The following is a 20,383-nucleotide window of genomic DNA, read 5'->3' as shown; positions in this document are numbered from 1 at the left end:
TACCTCGTGAACTTGGAACGTCCTCATTCCTGGGAAATGGAAGTCGGGGCCTCCCGGGGACAAGGGTGGGGCACACGATTTCGAATCTGGTTTGATTTCTGACAGCAGCCTCGCTTTCAGTGTAATTTGGGGCATGTCACTGAACACTGATGTCTTGGGCTCTCAGAGCAGGTGAGGGGGTGACCAGCCTGAGTCAGGAGGTTGATTCGGAGCAGGAGGCAGTTTCCAGTCGGCCTCCATGCCCCAGGGCGGCCACACACTTCTGATGTGCAACAGTGTTTGAAAAGCATAAAGCCCTTTGGACCAGGGAGGTGAGGGGTAGCGGAGCTGATGAGTCATTTCTACAAATCCCTCAAGCTTGACTAGTTGCTATATATACACACATATTCCTTCACATCCAGTTAAAAGCATCTTGAAGGAAAGAGTCATCATGAGCCTTTAAGATGCCGCAAGTCCCCATTCTCAGAGGAGGAAGAGAGCTGGTCCGCATGCTCCTAGGCGTATGTCTGTCTACACAGAACGGGCCGTGTCCAGAGAGCTGCACAACTCGGGATTGCATTACCCAGCTCAGAGCAAACACAGTTAGCTGGGCTGTGACGGAGGGCACCTGTGTCTGGGATAGTGCTCTGGAGCCGTGCGTCCCACGTAACGAGGTTGTCAGAGCCCTTCATGGCAGAAACACGATTGATTGTGAATAAATGGACAGCTCCCATGAGCTCCGCCTTGCGACGGGGCTGGCCCGCCCAGATGCTATCAGCGGAGACAGATTCTCTTTCTCATTCGGAATGTGCAAATGGCTAGAAAGAAACGTTTCCGAGCTTCCCCAGGAAAGAGGCCAGGCTCTCGGCCTCAGCCGGGATCTGCTGTCTCTGAGGAGAGTGGCAGAAGCCTGACAAATGGCAACAATAAAAGAGGCAAGAAGCAAAAGGACGTGTCCCGTCCTGAAAGATGGCTGCCAGCGCACCCCTGGCTTCATCACCACAGACTGCAGACTGTCCCACGCTCCATATCAGCCCTCCTGACTCCGGTTGGTCACACCCTCGCCTGCTCAGGCCCGCTGTCCTGAGACCTAGCATCCACATAAGTGACTGGGAGGACTGGGCTACTCCGGTTTGAAGGGCAGGGACATTAAACCACAGAGAATTCCCACAAACCAGCCACGCCAAGGCCCGCAGCCCCAACCCTGACCTCCAGGATGACCTGGAGCGGCGTGAGTCTCTCTCACCTTGACTCCTCGAGGACCTGGGTAGCCGATCGGACCCTGGGGGCCAGGTGGACCCTAAAACCAAAGAGAAAAAGACCGTTAGCCCCGTGCCAGTGTGGAGGTGCCTGGGGAACTTCAGGAAACCCCAGAGTTCTGGCATAGCCCTCCTGCTGAGAGCAGGGCGAACATCCCAGGTCAGAGAGGCCCCGCCATGGGAGACTCACACCGGTGTTCCCAGCCTGCACTGACGGTGGAGGTGTGGCTGTGTCTCATGTCTCATAGCAGGACACAGAGGTGAAGCAAACGCTGGTCCCACCCGGCAGTCAGGGAAATAAGGGATAGGCTGGGGGAACGGTGAGATGGTGGAAGACCAGCTTTGGAGCTCTGCAAGGAGCATTGCCCCTAAAGAAATGCATCCCCAGACTAAGGACCTTGGAATAAATCAGGAGCGCCTCCGGCTGGGAGAAGGGTCAAGGCTGCTAGACAGGGAGGAGACATCCGCCAGCAGCCAGGGGCCTCGCTGATGCTCATCTAGAGCTCACGGGGGTGGGCATCCAGCCCCGCCTGCCCCAGCCCAAGACACAGGCATGACGAACGGCTCCCACCACCTCCCTCCCAGCCCCCTTTCCACATGGTGTCACGGCAGCAGCTGGAGCTCCCAGACAGGATAGGCTTGGTGGCCTCCTCTGCAAGGATGCAGTTCTGAGACCTGGCCCCGGAGTGCCTGCTCCCTGCTGTATCCCATCGCTAACAGGATGCCTGGCACAGAGAGTAACTCAGGAAGTCCCAGGGAGTAAATGAATGCCTCTCATCCCAGCTGAAAAGCCAGCTCTTGGAACAGCGGGCCTGTGCTGTGGGCTCTACGTGCCAACCGCCGGTCAGCACCAGTTCCGGGTGCTGTGCAAGCACTGGTGGCCCCAGGTGCTGCCTCCACCTCTGATGATAAGAGGCTGTGCCCAGGGAGGATGGTTGGTAAATGACCCACTGGAGGCAGCAGGAACAGGGTCTCTCATGGTGAACAGAAGCCAAGGGCCGAGGGGAGCATTCACCCCAGTGGCTGCTGTGACTTTCAGGAGAGGAAGCAGGACAGAAGTGGCGAATCTCAGACCCCACTGGGTCTCAGGGGCAGCATATTGGAGAAGTGCCACTGCCAAGCAGGCCTGGCACTGGAAATGGAACCCCTGTGAGGACTGGCGCTAGCTCTGCTGCCCTGGAAGGTCAGTCCTGGCCCACTACACCCTTGGCAGGGGGCGCTAAGACCAAGCCCCGGACCCCATCTTGCCTGTACAGACCCTGCTTCAAGAGATAAATGTTAGTCAGGCCCGATCCCAGAGCCTGTGACAAATGGGGCCTCTGGAACCCTGGTGCAGGTGGGCCTCTGCCCTCAGCCCCGGGCTTCCAATGACCATGAGCTCAGTGTGAGGTTTCAACACACAAGTGGTCTTGGGGTGAACAAAGGTTGGGGCACACCAGGACAGCAACAGCAGTCCCCGCTGTCTACTCCTCCTGTGTGGAGGCTCTTCCCACAGAGGCGCTTGCAGCCGGGCAGCTTTGTCATGAATCACAGTGGAGAGAAGGCGCTGGTGAACGCGCTGCATGGGACCCTCACAGGCCCAGCAGGCCCCACAGGAGGAACCATGAGCCGCTCACAGTGCCAGACACAGGCATCCGCAGAAAGACCCCATCCCTGGCACTGGGATGACCTGGCAGTCTGTCCCTGTTCATAGCAGCATCTCCCTAAAACTCAAAGGCCACCCAGCTTGTGCAGATTCAAGGCCAGGGCTGAACACCGAGACACTGCCCTGCTGCCCGCATCCGATCTGGTCATGGGCACCTGATCTGGTCATGGGCACCCGATCTGGTCATGGGCACCCAATCTGGTCATGGGCACCTGATCTGGTCATGGGCACCCGATCTGGTCATGGGCACCCAATCTGGTCATGGGCACCTGATCTGGTCATGGGCACCCGATCTGGTCATGGACAGCAACTGGAGGGTGGGGTGAGGGGCAGTGACCCAGACGGATGCCCCGCTTCTCAGAGAAAAGGCCTGTGTTCCCCCTAGGCTGGGTCCCTTGGCAGAGACGCCTGAGGAAGGTCTGAGTGTCCCCGGCTCCTTCCTTTCCAAACTGGGCGTCCCTGAGCAGAGGCTGAGCCCAGAGCACCTGGACCCGCCCCGCCTGAATGCTGAAGGGTAGGAGGGCACGGCGAGCACCCACCTGACCTCCTTTCTCTCCTGGAGGGCCTTCTTTGCCAGGGTGTCCCTGTCACAAAAGAAGAAGCCTTGATTAGTCAGCACCACTCCAGAAAGCAACCTCCCTCGCTTCCCCTCCCTGCCTAGCATCCATGATCATGGAGCCCATTTCCCTCCCTCCCCAGGAAAACTAAGAGCACCAAAAGTTGAAGCAGCCGGACAGGCAGCCAAGCACAGCCCAGCCTCCCTGGGCCTGCGCCAGGCCCTGAACCTCGACTGCTTCATATGCAAAATGGAAACAATAAGCCTGACCCTGGCCCGACCCCAGCCACAGTCAGAGCGACTTCGGGAGTGTGCAGCAACCCCCAAGCGCACAGGTGACCTGCACGGTGGCTCCTGACCCGGCCAGAGCCAGCCCCGCCCTGCAGTGCAGGTCCACAGACCAGCGACCCATGAGTGGGGACAGGGCCAACAAGGGCCTCTTCCCCAGGTCACCTAACAAGATGAATCTGCATGATAAGGAGCTGGGACTAGGTTCCTGGCATCCCTGCTTCCTGGACTAGCAACTGCTGAGCTGTCTGCAAACCTCGGAATCTCTGACTGTTGGGGAACCAAAAGTAAAGCAAGGTTGGCGCCGGGTGGAGGGTTAAGGCGCGCGGGGTGGAGGGCTAAGGCGCGCGGGGTGGAGGGCTACGGCGCGCGGGGTGGAGGGCTACGGCGCGCGGGGCGGAGGGCTAAGGCGCGCGGGGCGTGGAGGGTAAGGCGCGCGGGGTTTAGAGGGTAAGGCGCGCGGGGCGTGGAGGGTAAGGCGCGCGGGGCGTGGAGGGTAAGGCACGCGGGGTGGAGGCTAAGGCGCACAGGGTAGAGGGTAAGGCGCGCGGGGTGGAGGGTAAGGCGCGCAGGGTGGAGGGTAAGGGGTTTAACTTGACTGAGGGGTCCCAGCACATCCATAAGTCTTCAAACAGTGCCTCATTTGAGACCCACACCCTGGGGTCTCCACCTGGCCTCAGGATGGAGGGGAGCTGAGCGAAGGTGAGGACCTGTGCCCCACGTGACAGGTGCCTAGCCAAGGCCCTAGGAAGGACCTGTGTCTCCTGCCTGCCTGGACCTGTACTAATTCCATTCCTAGGAATGCAGGTTTCTCTGACCTTCCAACCCAAACGGGTCACTCGGTTTAATGCCTGTGAGCTCAGGATCGGTGAGCCAAATGTCCAGGATAAAAACAGAAAGATCATCAATGTTCACTGTGCAGAAATGCAGTTCCACCAACAAGGATTCAAGGAAAGAGGCCGGGCGGGGTGGCGAGAAGGCTGGCAGGGCGGGGTCTGGTTCTACTCCTGAATACACTCAACCTGCTGTGTGAGCTTGGGCAGGTCACTTGCCTCTCTCAGGTGTAACACGAGAGGGTGGCGAGATGCTCTTCTACCTTGAGTGGCCTAACGATGATCTGAGACTTTTTCTAGACACAGTAGCATTCAGAAGACCCAAGTCCCGTCGCCTGAATTAAATGGTTTGTGTGTGACTTTCAAATTTTTATTAGCTGTCCAGTTGGATTTGATGCCTTTGCAGACAGCCTATCCTAGCAAGTGAGTGGGAGGGTGCAAAGTTCCCCTTGAGGGAGGCTTTGAGGAAGTCCAGGCACCTGTGGGACCCCACTTGCTGCTCCAGCCAGGAGGGGACATGCTTGGCCACCACGCCGCCTTCCAGAAACAAGGCTGATCGCGCCAGCACCTCACGGTGGCCGGGCTGGACCTGGACAAAGCTAACGGGAGGGTGTCCTGGTCCAGGGTGGCCAGGAGAGGTTCTTTGTGGCCCTTTATTACAGTTTCTATCAAGCACAGACACCGTTCTGTGAAGGACCTGGCGGGTGGATCTGCAGGGGGGCCAAGAGCCCGGCTCTGGACTGGGCAGACCCAGCCATGGCTGCTCGAGGAAGCCCCCAGGCCTCTCCCCATGGTCATTTCCTCAGTTCCAGGCTGGAGATAACAGCACAACTGCACACAGCGCTGCTGCGGAGACGCACAGAGCGTTTGCAAAGTGCTCAGGACCGCGCCCACCCAGGGAGCGCCACGCAGAGTTAGCGGCTGGCATCACGGCGGCCTCCATTCCCATCCAGGCCAAATTCCTTTAGGTATATTTTCAGTTACAGATAGAGAATGGGAGTAGGCAGTGGGGGGAAGCACAAAGCTCCCTTATTAAAAATGTTTGAACAGGAAAAGGCAGAAAGGAAACGTCACAAGATAACCATGACTGATTTTCCTGCAAAGCCGGGCAGGATCACTTTCTCCTTTCTTTCTCCTTGTGTGCGTTTCCCAGTATTCGATAATGAGCATTGCTTCTGTAATGGGAAAATAATAAAGCTTACATTATTTGTATTTGATATTTTCTGATTTAAAAAGTAATGTGTGTTCATCTTAGACAATTAGGCAAGTGGAACTGGAATTAAAATCCTTCATCACTTCACTGCACGGAGTGGCTGTGGCTAATTGTATGATAGGATCATCCATTGTCTCTGCATATATGCATGTGCCACTGGCATGGTAGATCATTTTTAATTTAATATTACATTGTGAGCATTTTCTCATGTCACGGAGTATTTGTCTAAATTCAATTCTTACTGGCTCTGTAATATTCCACTGAGCCATAATTCACTTAATCATTTCTCCAGCGTATGGTATCAGGAATATATTCCACTGAGCCATAATTCACTTAACCATTTCCCCAGCGTGTGCTATCAGGAATTATCCAACAACATATTTCAAGGTATCGAGTCTGCTCCGAAGCACCTCATATTTCTTGATGGATTTTAAGTCAATCTTCCTTTCTTTGAAACCAAAACCAAAGCAAGAAAAAAAGAAAACTCTGTAGCGTTTACCCTCAATGTGCTGCCTTGTAAAGGAGAATTTCTAAAAATCTTTTCTTTCCTCCAGATTGGTGCGAGACGGCTGGGGCTGTCTTTGGGCCTACCCATGGCTTCCTTTTCTTCGACGTACCTTCATGCGAATGGGGTCCGCCTATGCTCACATTTTAAGGTTTAAATTCGGGCCGGGGAAGGGACAATTTAAAGGCCCTTCCTTCCCCCAAAGAATATAAAAGGAAACTGCAGGCTCTTTAGGGACCCCAATTCTTTGGAGGTTTCAACATGGGGAGGGGAGTTCCAGGGAGAACAAGTTAGGTCAGCTGAGGGCCGAGAGAATGATCTTGTCAGGAAGGTGAGGTGCGGCCCCCTTCACACCCAGGCCCCCCTCCTCTCCTCAGAAGGAAAGTGGGGTGTGGCCTGCTTCACACCCAGGCCCCCTCCTCCCCCTCTGGGCCCAGCCACCCTCCCCACAGATTGTGGCCCATACTCCATCGACATCACAGCCAGCAGCACGGGAACAGAAAAAAAGGCTGGAAGGACACACGTCCACCTGCTATCAGTGGCTAAATCAGGAGATGAGATCAAAGGTGGTTATAATTTACTGTAATTGTATTTATTTTCCTAATTTTCTATAACGAGATGTGCTGTTTTGATAATTAGAAAGGGCAATGAAATGTCAATTAAAGGACACAAATAACGCATTGGACAATGAACCACTCAGTGCGCAGACTCCCATGTGGCCAGGTGACCACGGGGCCCCACAGCTGCCCACGTGGGGATGAGAAGGCTCCACTCTGCTTGTTCTGATCAAGAAGGGGTAGTTTGTGATGTGGGAGTCACTGGGCCGACTGACTCAGCCTGAGGGATGCTGCGTGGTGAGCAGTCTCCGATAATCGTCAACATATTTAACTTCCTTGTTTAGTTTTCAACAGTGTTATTAAAACCATAAAGCACACGGTGTCTTCAATAATTAATTCTGCTAATCTCATTTGTGAAATAGACTCAGCATTAACGGAATAATCAAAACCAAAACCGCAGCAGGCACTTACAGAGGGTGGTGGGTGCAAATCAGCTCACACTCGTGTACATGCACGTGTGCACGCACGCACGTACGCATTCTGAGTGTGTTCTACTTCCTCACACCTACGCCCTCCACACAGCTTAGCCACAGATTGGATTTGTCACCAACTCGCTATTTCCAGGCAGAATCTAATTTGGCTCCACAGCTGTGCCCGCACACATTGCAAACGCGTTTGCTCACCACCTCCCTTCTCAGTGCGTGAACACTAAAAATACACACCACGTACCCTGCCTCTTCGCTTCCAACCCCGGGGATGGAAGCGATGGCGTGAAGCCCGGCCCAGCCCTCCTCACGGCTCAGCACGCAGGCCTGACTTCGGTAATCAATCAGCACACCCTAATAAATAGCTAATATTCCTACTCGTGCAATCACCACTCGTTGATTCAAACACATGATGCTAAGGGTGTCCAAAACCCAAGAATGACCCAGCAGTCAAGCTGGAGACCAAACGGGTCTTCATCAACAGAGCCAGAATGAGTCAGTGCCGGCCAACAGCCCCAAAGAGCCTGGGCCCACAGCCCCTGTCCGCGGGGAGGAGGTGGGGAGAGTATGCAGGGATGAGGGGGGCAGGGCTACTCACCGGGGGTCCGTCAGCACCGGGCATTCCTGGAAGGCCTGGTTTACCCAAGGGACCCTAGAACAAACCAGAGACTCCGTGAGGCTCCGTGAGCCTCCCTAGGCTCACCTGACCTTTCTGTAGGCCCCCAAGGTTACTTTTCAACATTTCTGCCCACACAGCGTTTGCTGAGAAGTGTGGTCAGAGGCACTGGGTCCCTGGCTGTGAGGCATGTAGCCACAGTAGCGCCCTGGGGGCAGCTCCACCGTTCTGATCACCTTCAGGTTTTGCTGTAGGAACAGAGTCAGCCCACCAAGTGCCCCCATTCTTCTCCACATCCACCTGCTGCATGCTGGGGCCCAGGAGGACATTACCCAGCCTCCGCTGCTCTTACGGTGCCGTGCCTTCTTCAAGTGCTCCCACCAGCCTGTCCTCCCGGGTCTGTTCACGCAAACACCCCAGGGCGGGGCAGGGCATCCCGCAGTGTAAGGCCCACAGCCTCAGCATCCCACAAACACCAGCTCCTGGAAGGTCCCAGGCCCGGCAGCAGCCCGGCCCTCTGTGTTTCTCAGGCCCCCCGCGGATTATCATGCACTCAGAACCACCCCCTTGGAGGTGTTTTTGCTGGTGGCAACCAAGGCGCTTCGAGCTACCTGAACTATCTCGTGCCTGGTTAAGCGACAAACCCTAGAAGGGCAAGTGCTTCTAGCTCTCGTTGCAGGGCCCAGGACAAGGTAGGCTCTGCAGACACAGCCAGGTTGCCAAATTTAGCGAAACTAAACTAAACCAAAATAAACAACAACAAAACAAGATGCCCGGTTAAATTTGAATTTCAGATACACAATGGTTCAATACACGGCCTGTATTTTTGTTCCTTGCTAAATCCAGCAACCCCTGTACATACTAGGGAATGAATGAGGGAACAAATGTATGAATCAGTGAGACACGGATCCAAGATTCTTCTCATGCTTCTGGCCCAGTTCTTGGCACTCTGAACTTTGGCATCTCTTGGGAGCACCAAGATATACATTGAGAGCTGGTGGATATGAGGGGTCCTCCTGGGGCAGGCCAGGGAATTCAACTACAGGTGGGCAGTGGCCCGCAACACAGCCCAGGCCCACCTACCTTTTCTCCTGGAGGACCAATTGCACCCTGGGGGCCTGGAAGACCCTAGGAGGGAGAAAGAGCCAGAAAGGGAAGGTGAGGGCGCTGATTGACTCAGAACCCTGCCCTGCCATCCGCCCATCTTCTCATTGATGTCTCCCTCATCCGGGCACCAACCCAGGTCCTAGTCTCCCTCCAGATAAGAGGAGGGGCTGCAACTTGGAGGGGACAGAGCTGGCCGCTCCCTCCCAGGGCTCGGGGCTGAAGACACGTGCCTCCCACAGCCGGATCCCCGTGAGCTGCCTCTCCCGGGCTCACTTACCTGAGCACCTGGATTACCCTGCTGTCCCGGGGGGCCAGGCTCTCCCTGGGGACCCTACAGGAGACAAAAGCAAAGGCACTGAAGGGGGCTCTGGGAACTGGACCCCCTCCCCTGGGTGTCGTGTGCCCCCTCACTGGCCTCCCATCCTTTCAAACTGCTCCCCACTGCCTGATGCCAGGGGGAAGGGAAAGGCGGCCAGGTTCCACCACAGAGAGCAGCACCAGGACCAGGCGCCTCTGAGGCTGTGGAGGTTGACTCTGATGGAGTGAGCACTAACTCGTTTATGCAAATACACCTAGACATCCGTCCAGGAAGGAACACATGAGAGGAACCGACCAGAAATGATATATCGGGTAGAAAACTCCCAAGTCGCCCCATCATGCTAAAGTCTCCGGGTGCCACTCGCCACTGGAGGGTGGGTGCCACGGAAGAGGGTCTGCAACCTGCCCTTCACGTTCCCAGCTGAGGTGGACGGCGATGGACCTCCCTAGCGGGGCAAGGAGTGTGCCCAGGGAAAATGCCCCTGAAGCCGGGCCACGGGACGCCAGGGACTTACCACATTTCCTTTCGGCCCCGGCTGGCCGTCCATGCCCGTTACACCCTGTGTGCGATTTTAAGAAGAAAAATATGTAACTGAATGCGAAATAACTCACAGTACTCAAAAGGAAAATCCCACTCAACCCAGCTCAGATGCCCATCCTACAAAGAATCAGAGGACGGATGCTGTCTGGGGAAGGGAAAGACCTGACTCCGAATCCCGTCCCAGAGGTCCACGGGTCAGCCCCGGTAACCCTCGGCTAAAGGTTAACTGAGCTGCCAGGCCCCTGCATTCCACGGGGCAGGCCTCGGGTTCTAGAAAACCAGGTCACACGGGGCTGGGAAGGCTGAAGCGGGCAGGCCTGGCCCTGGAGAAGCTGCCCACCAAGACACGGCCCCACTGGAATCAAGGGCTTCCGCCTCCTTCCAGAATGTTCACAGAAGCTGCTGGAAGTTCTTTCTAGCGGGGAAGAAACGTGACATCCTGGGTTTCGGCTTAGAACTGAAATAGCACGTGCTGTCTGCCGGGAGTAAGTGCAGCCAAGGTGAAGCGGACGTGTGAGGCCGGCAGCCTCGGGCCTCCACCTGCGAGGCCACACCTGCTGGGGCCGTGTCTACAGCGTCTGAACGTCAGTGTCCCACTCACGCCTCACACTGGCAGCAGGCAGGCGTCACAGGGGCCAGTGCAGACTTCCTGCCTCTGTGCCCAAGTGGCCACCGGCTGGGAGGTGGGGTCTCAAAAGTCAAGATGGGGGCAGACAAGAAGAGTGGCGATAGGACTTACGGGAGGTCCGGGAGGACCTGGAGGCCCCTTCGGCCCAAGCAGACCACGTGGCCCCTGTAAGAGGAAACGGAAAATAAAGGGAAGACAGGTTTTAAACTCGGGCAGAAACCCCAGCCCTCCTCTCTCTGTCCCCTATGCCCGCTTGGCCCTGACTCCACCCAGAACCCCAGTTGGTGACTCAGGCCTCCCGGCCTCCCAGCAGCGAGGTCCAGACTCCCTCCCAGCCTGCTGTGCTGCCTCCCTCCACCCCACCCTGGTGCTGGGAACAGGGGCAGGTGTCTGGAATTGGTGGGAACTCAGAGAGAACACTATGGGGCACCCTCCGGGAAAGGAGGGTTTTCAAGCTGACCGGCTCCTCTGACACTTGCTGGGGCACAGACGCTCCCCCCAAGAATCATCACGCAATTACATTCCACCGCACGGAGCCCTTGCGCCCCGTCCTCATTATCAGCTCCCTCTCGAATTCCCCTCCGCAGCAGCGACATACAACTGTTTTTATGATATCACAGGGTCCGAGGGTGCGGGCAGGAAGGCGTCAGGCGAAACTAGTCCCTGGCGGGAACCCCACGACTGAACGTGCGGAAGGAGGCACGGGGTACAGATCTTTTCCAGGACGCTACTCTGGTCAGGAGTTGGCACGCCCTCCCCGGTGAGCCAGGGCTCCTGCAGAACAGTCCCCGCTTACCGCAGGTGGAGTGAGATTCCGGGAGCACTGCCTGCCACCCGCGGGGAATTACGGAGCCTTCACCCCAGGTACCTGGACTTCAAGTGCTCTTAATTTTGACAGAACCTTTTCAGATTCTGTAGAAGGGAGATCCTTCCCCCGCTCATTGCCTCTTAAATGTTTCCTTCGTTATTTTAATACCTAGTTATAGCAACGTTTCTCGGAAGCTAACAGCCCAGAAGGTATTGCTTGGACATGTGTTAAGGAGAGAGTGGAGTTGATGAATTCTCCTTAGAGGCTAATCAGACATCTGGGGTATAATTTAGTCCCAAATGAGTCTGCAGGCGCCGACCCCTGCCTCCTCTACGCAGTGCCTGCGATATTTCTCATCAATTAGCACCACCCGATGCACGCAGCCGGGCTGACGTGGCTATGAGAAAAGAGATGCTTTAAAGCAACAGCAAATGAATAGTAATGAACGTCCTCTCAGTCAGGACATTTGCTCTGGGCCTAAATATATGTCCGCTTAGGGAAGAGCTTTCCCATGCCCAGGGCTGGGGCAGTCTGCTGGAGGGATCTGCCTCTGGAAGGGCGGCCACTGAAACAGGCCCAAGCTCGGGCTGACTCAGGTGTGTGAACCCCGCCCCTGCCACGATGCCCCTGATGCCGCTGTGCTGCCCCGGGACCCCTGACAATGCACTCGGATCCCCTACAATGCCCTTGAACCCCCCATGCCGCCCCCTGACCCCCACAATGCCCTCAGGCCCCCCATAATGCCACTGAACCCATGTTGACCCTAGACCCCCCACAATGCTCTCAGACCCCCCACAATGCTCTCAGACCCCTCACAATGCCCTTGGGCCCCCCACGATGCCACTGAACCCCACTATATTGCCCCTAGACACCCCCACATGCTCTCAGCCCCCCCACCATGCTCTCAGCCCCCCCACAATGCTCTCAGACCCCCCACAATGCCCTCAGATGCCCCATAATGCCACTGAACCCCACCATGTTGCCCCTAGACCCCCCACAATACTCTCAGACCCCCCACAATGCTCTCAGAACCCCACAATGCTCTCAGACCCCCCACAGTGCCCTTGTTCCCACCCATGCTGACCCCGGACCCTCCCAATGATGCCCCGGGACCCCACCATGTTGTCCCTGGAATCCCCAATGCCCTCAGACACCCCACACTGACCCCAGACCCCACCATGATACCCTCAGACCCTCTACAATGCCCATGGACCCCACATATTGCCCCCTGACTCCCCACGATGCCCCTAGACCCCACCACACTGCCCCTGGACCCCCACAACAACCCTTGAGGGCCGTGCTTGCTCCTGTAGGTGGCTCAGACTTCCTCCTGGGGTTGCCAGCCAGCCTCGCCTGTGCCTCCTCTCTTTGGTTTCCCTGGGAAATGGCCAGGTCCGTCTGTTCTCAGGTCGAGCCCTCTCTCATCTAAGCTCCTGGCTGATCCCAGATCCTGCTCCAGCAGGAGCCTTGGACAAAGCCTTTCTCCACACTGAGCCCCCACCGTCCCACTCAGCCCACAGACTTACGGGCTCCCCAGGCAGCCCCCTGGGCCCGACTTCTCCGTCGTCACCCTGCAGAGGAGAAAAAAAGGCAAGGTTAGAGGAACGAGCTGTTAGCCTGGACACCAGTTTCCCCTCAGTGGGGCGCAAGGGTTCTCTGGCTTGGGGCTGCTTCACATATGCCAGGTTTACCAGCCCTGGTACCAGCTGGGAAGGCCTGGAATGTCCTCGCTCCCAGCAAGCTGCTAGGTGTGCAGACACTGCAGGTGAGGCCTGCAGGTGAGGCCTGAAGGCTCTGAGATGCCGGCTCAGGAGCTCACATACCACGGCTCTCCAGAGGGAAAGACTGGGCAGAAAGATCATATAATTGAAAGGATTTGGTGACCTTCATAAATGACAGACTCTGGGGCAGAGCATCAGGGGAGAGTCACAAGATCCCCTGGGCCACCCTCTGGGGAACCAGGTGTCCCCCCTGGGGTCCTAAACAGCTGGGAAAGTAAAGCAGGAAGAGGCTTCCTCCTGGCTGCAGAAGGGGGCGCCTCCCTGGCTCCACCGCTTCATACCCACGGGCTGCCTGCAAACGCTGCCCCTCACCAAAGCACCAGTGCCCCTTCCCACTTGCCTCACGTATGCAAGCACGCATGCTCACACACAGCCTGCCTGCACATGCCTACACATACATGCACACACAGACCCTATGTGTGCACGTGCATACACAGCTGTGCTCACACGCTTGTGCACATACCCCCACGCATGCACATGCATACACAGCCATACACACACGCTTGTCAACACACACATAGACCCTGTGCATGCACGTGTATACACACACACTTGTCCATACACACACCACACACCCTGTGCATGCACGTGCATACACAGCCATACACACATGCTTATGCACACACACACACTATATGCATGCACACACATACACAGCCATATGCACACTTGTAAACACACACACACCCTGTGCATGCACGTGCGTATGCAGCCATACACACATGCTTATGCACACACACACACTATATGCATGCACACACACACAGCCATATGCACACTTGTAAACACACACACACCCTGTGCATGCACGTGCATACGCAGCCATACACACATGCTTATGCACACACACACACTATATGCATGCACACACATACACAGCCATATGCACACTTGTAAACACACACACACCCTGTGCATGCACGTGCGTATGCAGCCATACACACATGCTTATGCACACACACACACTATATGCATGCACACACACACAGCCATATGCACACTTGTAAACACACACACACCCTGTGCATGCACGTGCATACGCAGCCATACACACATGCTTATGCACACACACACACTATATGCATGCACACACATACACAGCCATATGCACACTTGTAAACACACACACACCCTGTGCATGCACGTGCGTATGCAGCCATACACACATGCTTATGCACACACACACGCTATATGCATGCACACACATACACAGCCATATGCACACTTGTAAACACACACACACCCTGTGCATGCACGTGCGTATGCAGCCATGCACACATGCTTGTCCACACACATACAGCCACGTCTGCATGCATGCACACAGGTACATGCACACTCCCTGCACACACACGTGCAGCCACACATGCACACACACACACGTCCTCTCAATCAAGCAGCACTGACGTCTAGAAGGGTCCCTCTCTCCTTCCTTATCTTACAGCAGACTGTGCTGAGGCCCAGACAGGAGCAGGTGCCCCGACCACGTCAGCCTGAAAGCTGGTGAGACAGAAATGCCCCTGGAGCCGCTCCTCTTTCTCACCCTCCAGGGTTCCTTAAAGCTTTTCCCCTAAACACCCCTTACACACAAAGGTGTCTGAGTGACTGTGGTGCCTGCCGGGAGGAGCTTAGAAACTCACAGCCTCATACATCCCATGCCCCAGTCTCACTGCGCTGTGGCCTAGAGATCACACTTCGCCTCCACACACAAAGACGGCATGGCAGATACCAGACCCCAGCCTGTGCGCCCATGCTGGGGAACAGCTCCCTCCCGTGCTCCCGCCCCACTCCGGCCGCAGCCACTCGCTTCCCTACCTCCAGGCCCACAGAGGGTTATTCCAATCCCCCCGCCCTCCTCTGCTCCCCAAATCTCAGCTTTCTGCCACCTGCATGCCTCCAGCTAACTCCTCATCTGGACGAGATAAGCAGAGATGCCGAGCTCAGTAAACTCTCTGGCCACCTTTCCTCCCGGTGGGGTTCAGGGCACCTGTCTCCTGGAGTGAGAGCTGACAGGTGGCCCTGGGCTCCGTCCACCGGCAGAACCAATAGAGTAACTAAACGTCCACCGGCAGAACCAATAGAGTAACTAAACGTCCACCGGCAGAACCAATAGAGTAACTAAACGTCCACCGGCAGAACCAATAGAGTAACTAAACGTCCACCGGCAGAACCAATAGAGTAACTAAACGTCCACCGGCAGAACCAATAGAGTAACTAAACGTCCACCGGCAGAACCAATAGAGTAACTAAACGTCCACCGGCAGAACCAATAGAGAAACTAAACGTCCACCGGCAGAACCAATAGAGTAACTAAACGTCCACCGGCAGAACCAATAGAGTAACTAAACGTCCACCGGCAGGGCCAATAGAGTAACTAAACGTCCACCGGCAGAACCAATAGAGTAACTAAACGTCCACCGCAGAACCAATAGAGTAACTAAACGTCCACCGGCAGAACCAATAGAGTAACTAAACGTCCACCGGCAGAACCAATAGAGTAACTAAACATTGCAGTCAGGGTCTCTCCCATGCCCCACAGCCTCTTGGCATCTGATCAATTGCTTTGCCCACTGGGAATCCCCCTCTGCCCTCTCCCAGCTGGCCCTCCACATGCAGCAGGCCGATCCCACACCATAGGCCTCTCTTCTGCGGTCTTCCTGCCCAAATCACTGAGGAGCAGGGCAGGCAGGAGCAGTCAGAGGGACGGCGGAATACCTACCCTCTCTCCGTCGTCTCCTGGAGGTCCTGGCGGGCCGGAAGGACCAGGGTCACCCTAGGAAGTGAAAGGGTCAATGTCAGCCTCTCCTGAGCAGGTCATGCAGGGCTTGTCCAAGGTCCACACTCTGTTTTTCTCTAATTCTGACAGTAAGATTCCCAAGCTCTCGACAGGCCCTTCCAAAATGAGGGAAGGTTCCTTAGGAGATCACGTGTGCCTCGGCTGGGCTAATGAAGGCTGCAGACTCTCACCTGAGTCTCGCCATGATGGCCTGAAGATAGGAGGGTGCTGGACTGAGCACCCTGCGGGGCCAGGCAGGGCCACCCACGTGGGCAGCCTCAGGACACTAAGCCAAGGTCTGAGCTATCCTCGGCCCAAGTCCTCGAGGTGAAGCAGCCTCACCCTCGGGGAGCGCCGCCTGCCTGCAGCCTCAGAGCGCGCATGCAGTGGGTGCTCAATATGTGCTCATCAGTCATGCAAAAGGGCTGGAGCTGAGTCACGGACGGCCTTCGTGGCCGTGCTCTTTCCATGTGGTTGTTGGAGAACACAGATGCAGCAGCTTTGGATAAACGGCAACAGCCAAGCCCCTTCTCAAGGCATCATGGAGGGCAGCAGGCCGTGCTTACGGGCACAATCGACAGAGCGGTGGGGTGAGGGTGGACGTGTGGGTGCACGCATGTGTGTGTGCGGGCATGTGTGTATGTGAGTGCACGTGTGTGGGTGGAGTGTGCAGGGGTATGTGGGGTGTTTGCATATGCATGTGTGCATGTGGGGGCATGGGGGACATATGTGTGTGTAGGTGTGCATGTGTGTGTGCATGTCAGTGTGTGGGTATGTATGTGTGTGCAGCATGCGTGTGTGCATGTGGGGGTGTGGGGGTATGAGTGTGCATGTGTGGGGGTATGTGCATGTGTGGGGTGTGTGCACATGGGCATGTATGTGTGCATGTGGGTGTGAGTGTGGGTATATGTGGCACCTGTGCACGGGTATGCATGTGTGTGGGTGGTGTGCACATGTGTCTGTGTGTGGGGGTGGTATGCATATGTGTATGCATGCGGAGGGGTGTGGGTATGTATGCTTGTGTGCATGAGTGCGTGTGTGGGTGTGCGTGCATGTGTGTATGTGAGTGCACGTGTGTGAGTGGAGTGTGTGGGGGTATGTGGGGGGTGTGCACGTGTATGCCTGTGTGCATGTGGGGGGTGGGGGTGCATATGTGTGTATAGGTGTGCATGTGTGTACGTGTGTGTGCAGGTACAATGTGTGTGGATGTGTACACATGTATGCAGCATGTGTGCATGTGTGGGTGTGGGGTATGAGTGTGCATGTGTGCATGTGTGGGGTGTGTGCACATGTGCATGTATGTGTGCATGTGTGTGTCAGTGTGGGTATGTGTGGAGCCTGTGCACCTCTGTATGCATGTGTGTGCATATGTGTATGTGTGTATGGGGGTGGTGTGCATGTGTGTATGCATGTGTGTGTGTGCATGTATGTGTGGGGTGTGTGGGTGTGTATGCATGTGGGTGGTGTGCATGTGTGTATGCATGTCAGGGGTGTGGGTGTTTATGTGTGTGCGTGTGGGTGTGTGTGGGGGGCTGTGTATGCATGTGTGTGCATGTGTGTATGCGTGTGGGGCATGTGGATGGGTATGCGTGTGTGTGCATGTGTGAGGGTGTGCACGCACATACGTGCCTGTATGTCCTCGATGTGCTAAAATATAAAGGAGCCATCAAAGAAATCTACTTCAAAGAAAGCAGGTCAGAGAAGGAACATCTGACAAGCTGTGAAAAGCCCTCGTGTCAGGCCCCCAAATGGCCTGAGAAAGCAGGGCGGGTGGCCAGGACGGGCCTTCCCCACCACACCTCCTCAATAGGGCGTGAGATTGCAGGCTTTCCGTCACGTTGTTGTTGAAAGAAGACCACAGTCTATTGAGACAGATGCAAGAAGATTCAAGGGGCTTGGCTGTTGCTGTTTATCCAAAGCTACCACATCTATGTTCTCCAACAACCACAAGGAAACGGCACAGCCAGGAAGACCCCCAGTTCCCTGCACTAGCTCGGGACTCACGGGACACACTTTCAAGTTCATCCATGCCCGTTAACAGGGAACAGGTAGACACCTGGCAGGTTTTGGTGACCTGGTCTCCTCATGGCCACTTGAGATTGTCCCCGACCCCCTGGGACCACCACTTTAATATTGCAAAGTGTCCTTGGCCGCCCCTGAAATGGCAGCTGCTTGGATTCTGTGAAATGTTCAAGGACTCCATGAAACAGATCTCTAAAAGGAAGGGCTCCTTCCCTGCCCCCTTCACGCCCCTCAGGTGGGTCGGCCCGTCTGGCTCACTTGTCACAAGCTACAGATAGATAAGAGCTCCAGTTCCTTTGGGCTGGTCACCCATCAACAAAGACATCATTTGGGGGCTCTCTGCCATTTGCTGACTCCCGTGAGGTTTGTATAGTGACTGTTGGAATGGCGGAGACCTGACGCCATAGGAAATCTGAGGCTGCCTGGAAGGAGAAGGACCTCCCAAGAGACACTTCTGCTGCCCATCGTCATGCCCGTCTCTCGCAGAGGAGATACTCACCCTGTGGCCCTTCTCGCCCGGCAACCCAGCCAGGCCGTCGAAACCCCGGTCACCCTGCCAAAAGGACAGAAAGGCTGCCTCAGAGGCCACCCTGCACACGCAGACAGCCCGTGATGTGATGGCCGCCCCGCCTTGGACCATGTTTCACGCAGCATCTATGCATCCTGAACGCCACTGGCCAGCCCTCTCCCCATAGGCCCCCGCTTTGCATCTACAATCCCAGCCTCTTCCCCTGCAAACACCAACACGGGCTGCAAAGGGAGAGATGGTTTTCGTCCCCAAGTCCCATGCCGCGGGACCCGATGGATCCTTAGTCACGCGGTATTTTGGCGACCGCCGCAGTGTCCTGTGTGTGTGAGTGTCTGCCGCTGATCTCCCCCACCCCAGGGAGGCCCCAGGAGAGGGTCCCCGTGTGCGTCCGCTCGTGGCTGCATCCACAGTGCCAAAGGGCTGCCCACGCGCAGGAGGCACGCGTGCCCATTGGTGGACGGGCCAGCACTGGCTACTCTCAGGTATCCTGGCTCTCTGGCCGACCCCTCCTCTGCATGCCCTGGAGCCCGGGAACAGCGCCCTGTCTCATGGGTGTGCACACCAATGTGGGGTGATGTCAACGATGGGACATTTTAGGCTTTCGGTCATGTTGTTGAAAGAAGACTATGGTCTTTTGAGACACAGTCAACAAGACTGCGTTTCCTCCTGTCACCCCAGGCCACCTCACTAGCTCGGGACTGACGGGACGCACTTCAGCGTTCATTCACGCCCGTGAAGAGGGAACAGGTGTAGTTGAGCCCTGGCACTTTTTTGGTGACCCGGTCTCCGATCTCCAAATCACAGCTGCCGTCCCAAGGTGCACGCTTCATAGAAGGTCAGTATCTCCCCTGTCCCCCATCGCCTGGGACAAATGCTTCCAGGAGGTGAGGAGGAGGGGTGAGCCAAGACCGGGGCAATGCTCACAGCAATGCTGGGGCACAGGGGTGGATACACTGAGCACAGCAGTGGGCGGGCACGGGTGGCAACAGCAACAGCTGGCGCATGCCTGGTGCAGGTTCGTTCATGCCACACACACAGGCCTGCCTTTAGCCACGGGCAACATCTATTCACCTCCACAACACCCAGGAGCCCAACTGCATAAGACCTTCTGGCCCCTGGACTTGCCATAGGCCCCGCCTGTGCCCCACATGTAGCCTCATCACCTGCACAGCCACGGATGGTTTTCACAGTTGGGATCCCACCCCCATCCCTGCTCGCCACTGCTGGAAGGGAGCAAATGTCTCCCTTATGGAAATGAACTGCAGCTGTCACACTCGCTGGTGAAATTCACCCACCAACCCTATCTTCACGTCAAATGCCAGTGACGGAGCCACCTGTCCTCATAATCACAGTCATCACATAACCAGCATTGTGGTCTCGTCATCAACATGACCCCAGGGATGACGGTGACGCCGGGGCACCAGGAGGGTGCTGGGTGGCCTACCTTGGGGCCAGTTTGTCCAGGCATTCCTCTGGCTCCGTCACTCCCAGCCCGACCCTGGAACAGAGGAGGCAAAACTGTCAATGCAAAAGAGCCCCTGGTTCACGGAGACCCCCAAGCCATGGTTTTCCAGTAAACCAAGTTGAGCGGTCCACCGAAGCCACGCCCACCCCCAAGGTCACTGCCCAAGTGGCCAGGCTGCTGAGAGGACCCAGATCCGGGAGCCCAGGCGGGGGCTGTTCTGCGCCCCACACACCAACAGATAGAACACACGCGGCTGGTCTTTCTGGCCCACGTCATCCCAGATCGCCAAAGGGGGATCACGCCACTGCCCCTGGGCGTTAAGAAGACGCCATGATGTGGCAGAGGAGACCAGGCTGGGGGAGCTGCGTCAGTCTGGGGGACCATGAATTTAGGACTCAGGCGAGTGCAGGCCGCTGACATCACAGATAGCACAGCTCCTTTCCACCACGTGCAGGTGAGAGGAAGGACAGAGAGG

At 56.3% G+C, this 20,383-nt stretch overlaps 1 protein-coding gene across 2 annotated transcripts in view; it reads right to left on the bottom strand.

Annotated features, from left to right (window-relative positions):
* The window catches only part of LOC105471887 (collagen type V alpha 1 chain), a 208,003-nt gene that overhangs the window by 72,871 nt on the left and 114,749 nt on the right, over nt 1-20,383 (bottom strand). For both annotated transcript variants that reach the window (XM_011724690.3, XM_011724688.3), the window contains exons 17-27: nt 19,888-19,941; nt 18,414-18,467; nt 15,836-15,889; nt 12,865-12,909; nt 10,642-10,695; nt 9,877-9,921; nt 9,321-9,374; nt 9,020-9,064; nt 7,919-7,972; nt 3,423-3,467; nt 1,226-1,279 (exon numbers count right to left, since the gene is read on the bottom strand). In XM_011724690.3, the coding sequence (XP_011722992.2) occupies nt 1,226-1,279; nt 3,423-3,467; nt 7,919-7,972; nt 9,020-9,064; nt 9,321-9,374; nt 9,877-9,921; nt 10,642-10,695; nt 12,865-12,909; nt 15,836-15,889; nt 18,414-18,467; nt 19,888-19,941 (558 nt within the window). The remainder of the gene's footprint in view (nt 1-1,225; nt 1,280-3,422; nt 3,468-7,918; nt 7,973-9,019; nt 9,065-9,320; nt 9,375-9,876; nt 9,922-10,641; nt 10,696-12,864; nt 12,910-15,835; nt 15,890-18,413; nt 18,468-19,887; nt 19,942-20,383) is intronic.

This window comes from Macaca nemestrina, chromosome 14, assembly GCF_043159975.1.
Source record: "Macaca nemestrina isolate mMacNem1 chromosome 14, mMacNem.hap1, whole genome shotgun sequence".
NCBI classification, from domain to species: domain Eukaryota; kingdom Metazoa; phylum Chordata; class Mammalia; order Primates; family Cercopithecidae; genus Macaca; species Macaca nemestrina.
Note: the sequence above shows the minus strand (reverse complement) of the source record. Positions and strands in the feature narration are given on the sequence as shown.